This window comes from Mesoplodon bidens, assembly GCF_964165515.1.
Source record: "Mesoplodon bidens genome assembly, chromosome: 1".
Taxonomy (NCBI): domain Eukaryota; kingdom Metazoa; phylum Chordata; class Mammalia; order Artiodactyla; family Ziphiidae; genus Mesoplodon; species Mesoplodon bidens.
The window spans coordinates 107,995,847-108,012,185 of record NC_138176.1 but is presented as its reverse complement, the minus strand read 5'-3'; the positions used below and the strand labels follow the sequence as shown (position 1 = coordinate 108,012,185).

Sequence of the window (16,339 nt, the reverse complement as noted above, 5' to 3'; positions counted from 1 at the left end):
ACAGACACAGACCCAGAGGGTGCTCATCTCAGACGGAACCCGGAATTCTCAAACCCCACCCTGAACAGATGCATTCCCACCACACCTCAGGGGCCTGCTTCTCCACACCCCTGAACTTCTCTTCACTCCCAAAGAAATTCTTTGGTAGAAAACGCAGGTGCCGTTAGAGCCACAGGTCAGAATTTATCTCCTACCACCTCCTGGAGAGCATCTTCAAGGAGAGCATTCTGCTCAACATCATTTACGCTTAAAAACAGAAAAGTATGGGAACTTCCCCGGTGGTCCAGTGGTTAAGACTCTGCGCTTCCATTGGAGGGGGTGTGGGTTTGATCCCTGGTTGGGGAACTAAGATCCCGCGTGCCACATGATGGAAAAACAGAAAAGTATGACTTGGTAAGGCACCAGGTAACCTGCCTCAGGGCCTTTGCACCTGCTGTTCCTTTTAGAAAACTGGGGAGAAGACCTGCCCTCCTCTGGGCTTGTGTAAGAGCTGGGTGGTTTCTCATAAGTGTGTCAAGCACAGAGATCAACATTACAAAAGGTTCATTTCTACACACATGGTGAAAAGAGATTACAGTTGAAGAGGACCCTGTATTGTTAAGTTATGACTGACCTACACCGCAGGACTTACGCTAGGGTATTTCCCAAAGCACAACTCTGATAAAACGTCCTCCTCGATACCAAGCTGTAAGTTTAACAACGTCTGAGCTTTGAAGTGAATCAAATTTATATTTAACTCAAGCACATACTTTTAAAAACTTTTCTGCCCAAATCTTTATTTTCCCCAAGAAGTAAAAATGGAGGAAAACCTCGAGTACAATTGTGCATTTACTCTTCTATAAATTTGGCAACATATTAAAACCTGTTGCATTTCAGTGTCAACCTTCTAGATTTTTAGCACTAATAGTACCGGCTGCATCAAGCAGGGCTGAAAATGAAACACGAGTAAAGCTCTGGAACTGGACCACAGAGGTGTTCCTCACCAACCACTGGCCCTAAAGGCAGAGGGTGGCAAAGGTTCCCCCCTCCACCGGGGGACCAAGAAGAGCCCCATATGCTGTCACAGGCATAACATTTCTTTCAAGTTTTGTGTTCAGTCTTAAAAATTAACTTGCATTTTACTCCATGACATTTGCTTTACTATAAAAATACTGTTTGAAATCACTTGCCAGTCAAATAACCCTTCCTCACCCGCTCCACACCAGGGCAGGCAGAGCCCTGTCTGGGAAGCTCACGGGTAGGTGAGCCAGGCACCAAGCTTCGAACACATTTCATTAGGTCCGTTTGGGGCATTTCCACAAATGAAGTAATTTTATTCACTCAGGATGTAACTAAACGCTTCAGGAAGCAATGATATCAATTTCAATGTATTGAAAAATAAATAGTAAACAGCATGTTTTTCAGTTTTTAAACAAGGAAATTAGTTAATTTTATTTACTAATAGAAATAAAAGCCTCTAACCTAAAGTATAGCCCGATCATTTACTTTCTCTAAAAAGAAACACAAATTGGATTTTTTTTTTTAACATAAAAAGGACAAGACCCACAGAAAGATAAACTCTTCTACCCGCTGGCGCTACAGGGATTTCCCCAGTTACTGACTGATTTTGGTAGGTGTGCATCACCACTGCAAGCCTGACGTCACAATCTGATGCATTCAGCTACTTCTCGGCATCTCAGAAGCAGCCCCATCCCAGAGTAAAACTGCTCTCTGGCACTTTTGGCACTTTTCCCCTCCAGAACATGAAGCCCTAAAAACCGCCACCTGGAAGAACACAAACATGTCACAAATCTGTGGTTTTCTGACTGTTCCACAGTGAGGAGACAGTTGAGAAAGGGTGCTGTGGTCCCTGCCACCACCAATCCCACACGAGGCGCTGTGTCTATCACCAGCTCCCTGAAAGGCATGTGTGGATTTCACTGGCTGTTTTAATAGGTTTCAAGAGACATTCACATTAAAATAGGTTCTAAGAGATGCTCATGTTTTGTTTTAACATGGGCTCCAAAATGTGTGAAGATATACCTAGAACCACATCTCAAGGCATCATCAAAAAGAGATCTGTTCCAAAAAGTGTTAAAAGAGGAAGCCAGGCTTCCCTCACAGCTGTTTCTGGGGCCACATTTTTTCCATTAACTGTTTAAAAGTCTGAATCAGGAGCAAGAATGGCCACGTATACATCCGTGTTCGCGTGCGTACACAAAGAAGTACCTTCACGCTGACTTAAGGAAAAAAAGGACACTTTGTGTCCCCCAAACATCTGCCTGCTACAGGCCTTGCAAGAGGGTTCACGACCCCTGCAGATGGGGCCAGGGAAGCCTAGAAGGTTAGAAACAACCCCGACAAGTCTCCTGAGTGCTGCCATCACAGAGGTTCATGTGTATGACAGCAAATACCATGCTCTGATCTCAACGTGAATCACTCCCTAAAGAAAACAGAGCTATCGCTTGCTACACTCCTCATGGCATTTTGGCTGTTGATACGGTCTCAGGATGAAAAACTCCCATCAACAACTTTTCCTTTTTGGTCTACACAGCACCATAGTTAGTGGCATGTTTTTTTGTTGGTTGCTTTTAAATCTTAAGCAACCAGGTATAAGAATACAACCAAAGTGACAGATTTGAGGTTTCATAGGCAGAGGTCTCTCTCTTTTTTTTCTCAGATTTTTGCTCCTTAAAAAAAGGGGAGGGGGCTTCCCTGGTGGCGCAGTGGTTGAGAGTCCGCCTGCCAATGCAGGGAACATGGGTTCGTGCCCCGGTCTGGGAGGATCCCACATGCCGCAGAGCGGCTGGGCCCGTGAGCCATGGCCGCTGAGCCTGCGCGTCCGGAGTCTGTGCTCCGCAACGGGAGAGGCCACAACAGTGAGAGGCCCATGTACCGCAAAAAAAAAAAAGGGGGGGGGCGGAATAGTGTGAGGTTTCAAAGCTAAGAGTTACTCTGACCATAGCTGGCCCTCAATCAAGGGACGGCTAACCATGCCATTTCCTCTTTGTTCTTCTGTGCATTATCTCATGGCAAAATTTCACTCTGGATGCCCAGATCTGAGGTGCCTTTTCATATTAGATATAAATTAATCCAAAGGTCTAGAGCTCTAAATTTCCAGAGTCATGACAAATGCTTAACTTACTTCAAAAATCTCTTGCATAAGTATCTCATCCCTCAGCTCAAACAAACGAGAAAGTCAAAGGCAAGAAAGGATACATACATTGGAGCACCTCCTATAATCCATATACATACGCATTCTCTATACAGGTTCTACATGGTCAAAGGAGTTGTTTCAGCTAATATAGCCTCTAGTGTGGAGTTCGTCGGAACACAGCCCGTCGGGGCCCCACCAGCATCATACGAAACAGCAGTACTTCTTCCACCACGACTTGGACAGGGTCTTCATCTTGTCCGGAGTCCTGCTCTTGGACTTCTTGGGCTGCTGCTGAGAGTCCGAGTACTGGATTCCGGCGACGATGGCTGCATCAAAGACCTCTTTGAGGTTCTTCTGAGTCAAGGCCGAGCACTCAATGTAGGAGGCGGCTTTGATCTCCTCAGCACACAACCTGGCCGCCTCCTCGGGCACGGGTTTCTCTTTGCATTTGTCCAGCTCAATGAGGACTTTGACGTCTTCTCTGAGATCCGACTGCGTCCCCACGAGGATGATGGGGGCTTTGGGACAGTGGCACCGAATCTCCGGCACCCATTTCTCACTGACGTTCTGGAAGGAGGAGGGGCCCACGACACTGAAGCACAGGAGGAAGATGTCGGCACTGGTGTAGCACAGAGGCCGGAGCTTGTCAAACTCATCCTGCAAGCAAGCCAAGCACCCAAACGTTATCTTTTACATCAGTTCTCATCAGCACAAAGACTGTTTGAACTGTTTTCTGGAAAGGGTCTGGCAGGTAACAGAAAGCCCATGAGGGATGGAAGGAAGGGCCAGAGTCCTCGAAAGGCCCCTGCTGCCAAGTGGGGCAATGCTCCCAGCCCCTGGAAACCTGCCCGATGTGCGCTCAACATTTTCCTTGATGCTCTAGACCTACTTGCAATTTACCACAGAAAAGGTCCTTAAATTAGATGGATTTTCAAAATAAAATTTACTCCCTCTAGGCTTCAGCGCAGAGTAACTCAGACCCACTCCTTCAACTCTGGTACTTAGTCAGGCTCTTAAAACGTACACGGTACCCACGCTGATCCTCAGGGCTCCACCCTGACTCCAGGGAACCCCAGTCTGTGAACACAGCGCCTCTGTAAGGACCCATCCCTGCCCATCCTCACGGCAGCGATGAGCCATGCCTGTTCCATCCCATCTGTGCTGTGCACACCCAGGGCACATTCAGGGCACACGTGGTGCAGAATCATGGGAATCAGACACAGGTCTGGAGTTGAGGACCTGGACTTGGCCACTCTTTTTAGGGACCCGGAGAATGTGTGCCTCTCAATGTCACATACAACAGTGGTGAATACAGTCTCACACTTGCTGGATATAACACTTTCTTCTCGATTTATCTTTTTCTCCCTCCCTCCTTTTCTCTTACTTTCCCTCCCCTTCTTTTCTCTCCATGAATCCCAGAGGCCTCCATGCGTGATGCTTTGGGAGGATAAAGAACCAGAGAAAGGGTGTACCCACCCAACTTCTGAGGGATAGAGAACTGGATGGAACAAGTTAGAGCTGATTATATAAACCAACCACCCACCACGCTGCTGAAGGCCGTGCCGCACCCACTCACTAACAGAGATGCGTGTGGGACTCCAGGCACCATGCATCAGACACCAGATGCCAGGGGATTTGGCTGGGGACAGACAGACATAGCCTCAGCCCTTGTAGGGACATCTGTCTCCAAATCAGTGTTTCTTTATATCAAACACCCTAGAGTCCCCTGCAGCACCATATTTAGCTAACTGAAAGCTTTCACTTATCTCTCTTCTAGGAAAATATTTACATCATCTCATTTCTATTTGAAATTTCTATATGTGGGTGCCAACCATCCTCAGGTGTAAGGTGACAAATAGATTCCCAGCAGCAAGGAAAAGGTAAACATCACCCAAGTTTCTGCCGCTCAGTTGACACATATGATTATTTACAAACTATTATTTACGTGCATGTTATGTTGCATCTGTGGCCTTTTTCTAGGGATAAGGGAAGCTTGGATCTTTTTATTTGAGTTAACTTTCCTCATCTGAGGCTCCGTATTTCAGTTTGTGGGGCAACAACCAAGTAACAATATTAAAGTCAACCAATATTAAAGTCCTTCCTCAGCAAGGAATATGGCATCTCTCCGTGTCACTGCCACTTCTCCGACTTCTATTTGCAAAAGTTAAAAAGAAAGAAAGAAGAAAAAAAGACTTGGATTTTTTAGTGCCAACTTTGTGCTGAAAGAAGAAACACAGAAACCCATCCAGGTGGCCCACAGCCCAGCCACGAGGATCTTTTAATGAAACATTCCCTCTGTTCTCAGAGGCCTGCAAGGAAGAAGCACAGGACGGAGGCGTTGCCCGCGCTGCTGGCAGTCATCGCACCTGCTGGGCCCTGGATCTGGGGTTGCGTTACCAATAAAAAGAAAGGTGAGCACAGGCCCAGGCCTTGTGACCGGGCTTTGGCAATCTGGCTCCCAGACCTCTGGAGGTTCTGGCTGAGGGACTCGGGAAGCAAGGCAGAAAGTAAACCCTGCTGACCAGAAATCTTAGCTATCTGCTGAAATAAATGCAGCACACATACATGTGATAAGGCCAACTGTAATGGACCCTCAAGGAAACATGTTCTGAGGCCCAGAGATGTGCCTGGGATTCAGGGCAGGGCTGGGTGGGATTGACAGGCCGCTGGACAGCAGTGCTGATCAAGCTGCAGTCGGATTTCTTTTTTTTTTTAAGTATAAAGATTTTCCCAAGTGCCTCATGGTTCAGAAGGCTGAAGAGTTTTCACCTGCTATTGGTCACTCTATTTCAGTCTGGTCAATTTCACCTGGCGTGAAATTGATCACAGTGAAACTTCCACAGCATTAAAAACTCCTTTTAACATCTTACATGCTCACTGAGCCCCCAACAAGAAAACCCCAAGGCACAAGAAGCGATTTCTAGTTATTTATCCAGCTCTCAGCTGCTATGTGAAACCTGCGTTTGGTCCCTAGGCGATGGCTACCGGTGCTCACATTCTCTGGGACTTAGCAAAGGAGGTCGCTCGGGTCGCTGTGTCCTCAGGAAGCTACCATGACAACTGCCTGTGGGGGTGGGCGCAGTGCCACGGGCTGGGACAACACGAAGGAATTATGGCACGTGTCAAATCAAGTCCCTTAAAAGGTAATTTATCAGATCTGGAGTAGGGAGGGTAGGAAAGGACTGCCACCTTGCCCAGCTTTGCTTATGGTCAAAGCAAATACTGATACTTGGGGAGAGGGAAAAAACTGACTTTATCTCACCAGCTGTGTATTTTTCACAAATAGTTTTTGAAGCTGGTTTTCTACAAATCTGTAGATGGTTGGCCTCATTCCTTACACAGTAGACATACTTACTAATCAGGTAAGAAATACTGTGAATCTCAACAAAAAAAACTGCTGGGAGGGCTTCCCTGGTGGCACAGTAGTTAAGAATCCGCCTGCTAATGCAGGGGTCCTGGGTTCGAGCCCTGGTCCGGGAAGATCCGGCATGCCACAGAGCAACTAGGCCCGTGCACCACAGCTACTGAGCCTGTGCTCTAGAGTCCACGAGCCACAACTACTGAGCCCGTGAACCACAACTACTGAGCCTGTGCTCTAGAGCCCATGAGCCACAACTACTGAGCCCACGTGCCTAAAGCCCGTGCTCTGCAACAAGAGAAGCCACCGCCATGAGAAGCCCGCACACCGCAACGGAGAGTAGCCCCTGCTCGCCGCAACTGGAGAAAGCCTGCGCCCAGGAACAAAGACCCAACACAGCCAAAAATAAATAAATAAATAAATAAAACAATGGATCTATTAAAAAACAAACAAACAAAAATAACTGCTGGGAGATCAGAAGGATAATTTCCAAATAAACCAAAGCTTACCAACTTGCACCAAAACCTTTTCATTTCCCGAATTATGAACCTTTTTCATGAAAATATGTCTAAAATGATTCTCTTGATGCCTTGACTTTGAAACAGACACTATTAAGGAAAAAATTAAACTCTTTCCTGATAATCAGGATAATCAGGATCATTTCTACATAGTGTTCCTGGTAAAAGACCTATTCCTCTTTCAAAATTGCTCAGAGATTTTCCTCCTGGGTCTACCCATCCTGCCCCTTGAGCTGACTTTGCTGTCCTCCTCCTGTAACCTCACTGGTTTCTTTCACAAGTTCTACTAACAGGTAGACTGTAAGTCTGTTGAGCAGCAAGCCCATGACTTAAGTTTGCATCCTCCAGGACCCAGCACTCCATTCATTCATTCATTCATTCATTTATTTATTTATTTATTATTATTTTTTGGCGGTACGAGGGCCTCTCACTGTTGTGGCCTCTCCCGTTGCAGAGCACAGGCTCCGGACGCGCAGGCTCAGCAGCCACGGCTCACGGGCCCAGCAGCTCCGCGGCATGTGGGATCTTCCCGGACTGGGGCACGAACCCGTGTCCCCTGCATCGGCAGGCAGACTCTCAACCACTGCGCCACCAGGGAAGCCCTCCATTTATTTACTGATCCATTCTACAAACCATGAATAAGCCCCACTCTGTGCCAGGCACCGAGCAGGCATGAGGCAGGGAACCCCAGCCCAGGAAGCCATGTCTGCCAGCAGAACCAACACCTGACAGGCGAGCCAGCAGTGGGCAGCTGCCTGCACTGGGCTGCCTGCCCCTCCCTAAAGGGTCCCAGATAAGCACACTCTTTGGTGTCTTGAGTTTTCCTGCCTTCTGTCATTCTCGGGCTGTTCAGCTGCCACATCTTGCTACAGCGGGGAGGCCTCTGTTTATGGAGGCGCTACTCGACCCTCATTTCATTTTAGTTTTTGGCCGTGTGTACGGCATGCAGGATCCTAGTTCCCTGACCAGGGATCGAACCCACGCTCCCCATGTTGGAAGCCCGGAGTCTCAACCACCGGACCTCCAGGGAAGTCCCGACCTTCATTTTAAAGATCAGAAAATCTGACCCGAGGTAGGAAAAACATTCTCACTTTATACAAAGCAATTAAGCTTCCATTATAAATAACAGCAGGGCATCCAGAAAGATTAAATATTAGAAGAGCCTGTGTTCTTTGATTTTTCTTTTCCACAGGCAAGAAAATGCAGACCGGTTGGTTTTTTCTGCTCCCCATAAAGGGGGAACTGGGAAGCCCCAGTGGAAGGGTAAGGACAGAGCAGAAGAGGCTTGGCTATGACGTGTGCCACTGTGGCCACCGCCAAACCAGCGTTCTGCTGGGGATCAAGGCTGCCCAGTCTTGTGTCACATCGAGGTTTGAAAAACAAAGCCCTGACTGAATTTGTTGTCCCTAGTGGGTGAGTAACTGAGAAGCCCTGGTTTGGAGGAGGTTCTTGGGGACACTGGAAAGCCAGCTTCTTCTTTAATGTATATGGTCGTGGGACACCTCAGAAGTGAAGTGGGCACTTTTACCTGCCAACAAGGTACCCCAGCACCTTCTCAAGTGCTGGAGAGACTACATGCTTAGTAACTGTCACTTTGGCAAACTAAAGAGACGGCACCCTGGGCCCTCACAGAGCACGGTGAGAACTCAGTGACGTGAGCACCACTCAGGGGGACCGGGGTCCCTGGAGCTCTTCAGGGACACCCCAAAGGGGACCTCACACCAGGTCTTCCCACCAGCTCCCTGGCTGTCTTGTCCAAGTGCCTGGCCAAGACAGAAATAAATGTTCACGATTCGGAAGGATCAAGTCCTGGCTCATTCATTCCTCCAGCTCAGGACAGCCTGGGCCGCTGTATCTCTGCTTCAAGGGATGGGAGCAACCCCAGCAAGTCCAACCATGCTTAGGAAGGGAAACATTAACACTTACTGACGTGAACTCCATCTTTTTCTTGAGTAAGTTTATTAAGTATTTGGCTTGTTGACCTTTAATAAAATGATCGTAAGCTACGGCCAACTTACTTTGAGAAATGAATACAAAGCAACATTGATAATTTTTAATAAAAACCAGAAAGTAAATAAGATCAGAAATTCCCAGAAGATAAGAACCGCTCTTGACCCTGTTTCCCCTGTCCTGCCCACACAGAGCCAGGCCAAACCCTGTTTTACTGGCACGGAGCTCTGTGTCCCCACCACCACCCTCTGCAAGGGGCCATACATGGGGGTCGGGCTCTAGAATGGCCCAGCTGGGGCGGGGGTGAAAGGCTTTAAAAGGCCCTTTCCTCGCCCAGCACTGAGCAGCGATGTGATACTGACCTGTCCTGCAGTGTCACAGAGCTGGAGTCTCACGGGCCGCCCATCCACGGAAACCACAGCTTAAAAATAAGACCAAAAGGACTGTCAGGGGGGTCTCTTTTAACCTTTTCCAGAAAAATAATAGCTTTAATTTGTATGACCATTCTCACTCCAAACCCTTCAGCTCCTACTCTGGGTCCCCAATGAATTCAAAACTTGCCTAAAACAAAGGGGCCTGTGAGGCATTTTTGCACCCAAACCTGCAGGGCGGGCAATTCGCTCCATGCCCCAGAGAAGGCAGGAGGCCAGAAGCTTTGATGGTACCCAGAAGGGCCTGCACTTTTCTCCCAGCCTCAGAAGATTTATTTTCCTGTCACATTTGTTTCAAAAAACCCAAAAACAACACTGGGGGGTTAAGTGGGAACCAACCTTTCAGCTTTAAGTCAGTGGAAAATCTCACAAATAATTCTGTTTTCCCTTGGGAAACGATCGGTGACTTTGGGGTTTATCATAAAAGTGTGCCTTGTTTTGAGAACACGTGCAAACACAGGCTGCCCGCATTGTCCTGCTTATAAAAGAGGGCACAGCTTATCTCTCCATGTCAGCTCAAAGAGCGGATTAAAAGAGAAAAGGAAAGGAAAGAAAACCATTCCCACCTTTCCACTGGGAAGGGGAGGGGCCTGCATCAGGGCGCTGCTCTGAGGTTTCTATCTGAATGAAGTACTCAATTTTGTCTCAATACAACTTTCTAAATTGTTTATACATGTTTACACTACTGAGTTGGGAGGAGGAAAAAAAAGGAAAAAAACAATATCCTTTAGGTGGGAAACCCAGTAGCACAGCACTGCTTTACCTAGGGTGCCTTCCAGGTGGATGAAAGCAAGTCCTTGCCATCATGACTTTCCAAAAGATCGAGAAGCTTGTGTGTAAGTGTGTGTGTGTGTGTGTGTGTGTGTGTGTGTGCTTTAAAAAAAAAAACACAGAGAAAGTGTTTCACCCTAGCTTCCATGGATTTTAACTTTTTCTTAAATTTCAAAAAGACTTGAAAAATCAAGAGTAAGGACTCCTTTATCTTGGTAGCTACCAAACCAAATGACATAGCACTGTACACATAAGACCTTTAGTAGCTTAAAGAGATACTGAAAAGATACTAAGACTCAGAAACAGAGCCCATGGGGGCGGTGGAAGCGGGGGCAGGGGAGGCGATGGGGCTCGGAGGGAAGAAGCTGTGTTTACTCTCCAGGTTTAATCCAAACCTCGGCCTTCCCTAGTGCTTCTAGTGCCATTTCCACTAAATCCACTCTCTTCCCCCGTCTCCGCGGCTCTTTAAAGTGGAGACGCCCTCGGGAGGGGAGCCACCAACAGGAAAGGACGGACCCTCGGGCCACAGGTAATGGCACCTGCGCGTCACCTTCCGATCGAAACCCGGCAGCAGCGCCAGCAACGTCGACCTGACGCAACTTCTCTACCCAGGAAACTGACCAGGCCACCTGGGCGCAACCTGTTAGACCCCACCGTCTGCCCCTGAATGGCGAGGCGACCGCCGCTCCCCGCGCCCGGGTTAGGGTTCCCGGTCCCCGCGGCCTCGCGCCCCCCGCAGGCCCCCGCCCCCGGCCCCGCTCACCTGAGAAGTTGTCGAAGGCGGTGGGGATGTACTCGGTGGGGTAGCCGTTGGTGGTGTAGCTCACCACCAGGCTGGTCTTGCCCACCGCGCCGTCGCCGACCAGCACGCACTTGACGCCGCGCCCCTCCGCGCCGCCCGCGCGCCCCCGGCTCCCTGGCGCCCCGGGCCCGCGCCCCCCACGCTCCCGGCGGGGCGGCACCGGCGGCGCCTCGCAGCGGCCCGGGAACGCGGGGTCCCCCTGCTGCGGGGGCATCGGCCCGCGCCCGCCGCGGGGGGAGCTGTCCCCGACCCAGGCGCGCGGTGCAGACAAAGGCGGCTGGGCGGCTCGGACTGGACTCGGGCTCGCGCGGCGCCGGCTCCGTTCCGCGGCTGAGGACTGCGGGCCGAGCGGCGCGGGGCCCCGCGCTGTCTCCTCCAGCTTCCCGGCGGCCAGGCGCGCTGGGGGCGGGCGCGGGGAGGAGGCGGGGCGGCCGTTCGTTCCCCGCGCCGGGCCCACAGCGCCCCCGCCTGCGCGCCGCGCTCTGCGTTCGAGCCGGAGCCGGGCGCGCGGGGGGCGGGACCGCGGCCGCGGGCGGGGGACCCAGACAGCCGCCGGGGGGCCCCCGGACGCCCGATTGGGGCGGCGCCGAGGAGCCGGGCCGGCAGAGGGCAGCCCCTCCCGGCGCCGACACTGACGCCACCGCCTAGAGGCCCGCGGCCCCGCCTCCTGCGCCCACGCGGCCGGCGGCCAGGCTCCTCCCGGCCCCGCGCCCTTCGCCCCCTTCTCCACGCGGTCCCGGCCTCCTCGGCCACAGCGCTGCACCCGAGGGGCACAGTGAAATGCCTGGGGGACAGTCGTCGGAAGGAGGCTGAATTAACAGCCAACTTTTAGTTTAAGGTCTAGCCGCTGCCCGTCGTGTGATTTTTCTTCTTCCAAAGTAATGTATTCTATCATTTGGGAGCAAAAGAACGTCAGGTCCTTTGTTAATGCTCGTGTGACTTTCTCTTTGGCGTGCCCTGAACCAGACCAGCAAATGTCTTTATAGCCCCAATTCCTTCATTTGCTTAAATGTAATGTGGTGACGTTAGTATTATGGGCGGGGGTGGGAGGGGGGGAATCCGTTTATCTGTGACTCCCTCCTACATCTAGCCAGCAATCCATCCGGAAAGACAGGGAAGCCTTTCTGGGCCTAGTCCGGACACAAAGGCTCCTCGGGGTTTGCCCTGTGGTGAGAAGAGGCACATACTGTGAACACGAATGGTGATACTAATAATAAAAGTTACAGTAGCTAATAAACATCGATCCTTTCTTACGTGCCAGACACTGGTAAGCACTCTGCATGAGCTAATAATTCCTGTCATCTTATCATTACTTATACCCATCTTATGGGTATTGGATGAGAAAATCTGAGGCACAGAGATATTAGATAAAATGCTGAGGTCCCAGAAGCGAGGAATTGGCAGTGCCAGGATTCAAGTAGTCTGGCTCCAGAGCCTGATTTCTTACCCAGTGTCCTTGAAAGCAAAAATAAGCCAGAGTGATAAACTCAGCCTTGGAAGTGTGGCTGTAGTTGGAATGCAGAGGTGGATTTACCAAGAGGCTGGAGGCTTGAATCCATGGCCCCTCATTTGCAGAGAACCTCTCCAAGGTCCTGGGGGCCCTAGCAGTGTGAACACATGGTTATGTTTTTGTAAATTTTCCAAAATCATATATTTTAACCACCACCAATTATCCCACTATCTCTTTCAACTCTAACTTCTCATACGGAGAAGCTTTGATGTGGCAGTGGACATTCTGAGGATCAAGCCAAAGTAAAGTAAAGTTGGGGAGACATTTCGATTGCGTTTAATGGATACAGAGCCAGGACCAAGGTGAGGGAAGGAAGGAGACAAGGGAGCAAAGTTTAAGGGGCCAAACTTGCACTTGCCTGACCCAAAGAATGAGCCTTGACCCTGATGGGATGTATCTGTGTGCTTTTCAGTTCCCACGTGTAGTTACCTTATTTCTAGCCACCCAGGTGTAGGAATGGCCGCCAGTAACGTACCTACTATGCAGTATACTGCTGGTATCCATCTGAACTTTCCCCAGCACCGGAAGGTTCCAGTAGCAAAGCAGTCACAGAGTTTAGGTATAGCTTCTTGAAGCCAGACGGTAGTTTGTGGCTATTCTTTCCATCATAAAACACATAGTATTGTTAGAGGGGGGTTGGCTCTCTTACCTACACCTGGTCAAAATGGAAGTTCTCTCCCCTCAGGAATATACTCTAACTGCAGGATATACGATTATAAATGCACTATACATTTTTGCAGGAAATCACACGAAATAGAATTGTTGTGAATTCCTGTGTTTGTGAGGACACAAACCTGTCGCAGTACCACAAACAGCAAGTTCACCTGTATGTGAAGTACATTTCCATTCTTCTCTAGAAAACACATTACAAAATTGAAAAAGTAGTCAAAGGGCATGCAGCCAGGGGTATGGGGGAGGTTGTGTTCAAGAGACACAAAGTTTCAGTTATGCAAGATAAATACATTCTGGAGAGCTAATGCACACCCACGTGACTAGAGTTAACAATATTGTATGTTTGTATCTGCTAAGCGTGGATCTTGAGTGTTCTCAAAACACACACACACACACTTGAATATTTCACAATATATACATATATCAAATCATCAAGTTGTACACCTTAAATATGTATAATTTTTCATTGTCAACTAGACCTCAGTAAAGCTGGGGGGAGGGTATGCAGCCAAAAAATGTGGGAAAAATAGTATGATTGAGGTGTATCAAGTGGTTTATTAAATGTTTTCTTGTGGATATTTTTGAAGTTTATGGTGTTTGTCGGCCTTTTAATTTGTGTAGCTTATTGTGATGCATGTCTCATTTTAAATCAATTTTTTGTTTGTTTTTTGCAGTACGCGGGCCTCTCACTGTTGCGGCCTCTCCCGTTGTGGAGCACAGGCTCTGGACGCGCAGGCTCAGCGGCCATGGCTCACAGGTCCAGCCGCTCCGCAGCACGTGGGATCTTCCCGGACCGGGGCTCGAACCTGTGTCCCTTGCATCGGCAGGCGGACTCTCAACCACTGCGCCACCAGGGAAGCCCTCATTTTAAAACCAATATTTTTGTACCTAATTTTCTATCCTTAAATTTTTATCCTTTCTCTTAAAGAAGGCCCCCAAATGTGATCAGCTTCAGGCCCTACAAAATGTGGGTCTCCCCTGACCTCTAGCCATATAGTAGATTTTGTATCCTGTAGCCCCCGGCTTTGCTTCGCTCCCTTTTTTATGTTGAATATTGTCCCACTCCACTCGTTTTGGCCCATCTTTCTAGATCCAATTTAATAAACCCCCTGCAGCCTTATTTAAAAGCCCCAGAACTAACTGCCCACTACGAGAAGACTTTTGTGCAGCCCGTGATATCCAAGTCCAGAGGTAGGGAGATGGCCTGGAACTCAGTGCTAACCAAGGCCGGGGCTGTGGACGCCCCTCCAACTGTACGATCAATCAGTAAATCTTACAATAAATCAGTAAATCATATGATGCGTTCTCTTGTTTGTTTACTGTCTGTCTCCCCGTTCAAGCCCCATGAGGTCAGAGACTTTATTTTGTGCATCCTTATACCCGGCACTTTACATCATGTGGGGAAAGCAGTAGGTTGCTGTTTTCTGTTTTATGCTTTTATAAAATATTTTTAGAATACATGAATCCTGCAGCAATTAACAAGAAAGACCATTTCTTAGTTCTCTGAGGATGCCTTACCCCTCCTGTACTCCCCATTTATATCCACCAGGACGGCATAGTTGGTGCAATGTCTCCTTTGTGTCTTGGGTTTGGTAAATTTGGGAAATGCTGGCATTTACGTGGGCAAAAAGCAATTTTCCACTCTTAAGTTCTGGTGCCTCCATGGCTCTCCAGCCCAGCTGTGAACATTCCCCCACCGCACCTGAGCCCTTACACTGGTGAAAGTATGTCTAATCACTATCATAGCACTTTGTTAAAATAACCTACTGACACTTGCTCTTAATCTCCTAAAAAAAAGCATGACCCTTGCTTCACCAAACTCTTTATCCCCAGCACGTTTTCTAGTATATTTTTTCCCTAAAGTTCTTTTACCTGTTCTACTAGCAAAGAGTATCTAATTTTCAAATGTACTAATTATCATGAATTTATACTTTGGAACTAATATAGTAAAAACCATGCCAATAGACTTTATACTGTGCACCTTTCACTTTTCTATCTTTTGACATATTCAAGAAAGAAGCTAAAATAATTTTCTGATTAATACATTCTTTGCCAGGGTGTAATTTCCATCATCAAATTCAATACAAAGCTTTTTTTTTTCTTTTTTACTATTTATAACATTTCACTATTTACCCATCTTCCATAAATAAATAACAGCAGATAACCAAATCAGAAGTGGTTGGTTTCTGGATCTTTCATGTTAACGGGTCGTGTAGCTATGAGTGTTTGTTCTTTCTTCAAGCCATCACCCTTTATCTTGGACACATTCATCCCTGAAGGAAACTTCCTTTCTTTAGCGGTGCCTTGGTTTTTAAATGTCCTGTAAGAGACCACCAGTTAGAAAATTACTTCTCGGGAATTCTCTGGTGGTCTAGTGGTTGAGAATATTCACTTTCACTGCCAAGGGCCTGGGTTCGATCCCTGGCTGGGGAACTAGGATCTGAGGCTGGGCCTCTGTTCCCCAGAGCATCCTTCTCTGTGTGTTCCAGGTTATGGTTGTCCACTGAGATGAGCTCCCTGGGGATTGGGAAGTAGAGGACCGTCATATGGCTACACATGATGGCGGACAGACTCACAGGGCCTGACACGCATTTACTCTCCTCCTGCTCTGTGCCCCCCTCATCATCTTCACAGCAGCCTGAGTTCACTGGACCCACAGAGGCTGCAGCCCCCACAAAGCACACCTTGCGCTCCCTTTCATGGCCTAGCTGGTGGCCATGTCTGCAGGGCTACCGGGTTTTCTCAAAAGCTTCAACTGGAGCCCTGTATCAGATTCAGCTGGACAGGCTTAGTGACTGTGTCCCTCTTCCCTGCAACTCCCAACCTCGTGAAAGCTTCCCTTCCTTACCCCTGTGCCTTGGAGAGGCTGTTTTCCTAACTGAGCCCTGACCATACCCTTCCTTAGTCCTTTTTTACCACCAGGGATGCCAGCCTAGGAAAAAAAATTGACAAGGAAAATAATGTTGGCATTTTTCACTAGAGAAGATGGGAGAATCATATAAATGTCACCAGACCACCAGCTGGCCCACCAGTGGGTCCTTGTCAGTAATTGCAGACCTCAGACTCTCCCATCAGCTAGCATTATGGTGAGGGGTCACGGACATTATCCAACATGTTGAAATTGGGGCCCTGTCTACAGATGTCCTTTTGTCTCTTGCCTGTTGGTAACTAGAATGAATGATTTTTTTTTT

At 48.6% G+C, this 16,339-nt stretch overlaps 1 protein-coding gene across 1 annotated transcript; it reads right to left on the bottom strand.

The window, feature by feature from the left end:
- Positions 1–1,289: 1,289 nt before the first annotated feature.
- Positions 1,290–11,380, bottom strand: RHOU (ras homolog family member U). The gene is made up of 3 exons (XM_081230495.1): positions 10,928–11,380; positions 9,325–9,383; positions 1,290–3,793 (listed from the first exon to the last, which is right to left on the bottom strand). Exons 1-3 carry the CDS (start codon positions 11,178–11,180, stop codon positions 3,338–3,340), a joined length of 768 nt encoding a protein of 255 aa, XP_081086621.1. The 5' UTR covers positions 11,181–11,380; the 3' UTR covers positions 1,290–3,337.
- Positions 11,381–16,339: the final 4,959 nt, after the last annotated feature.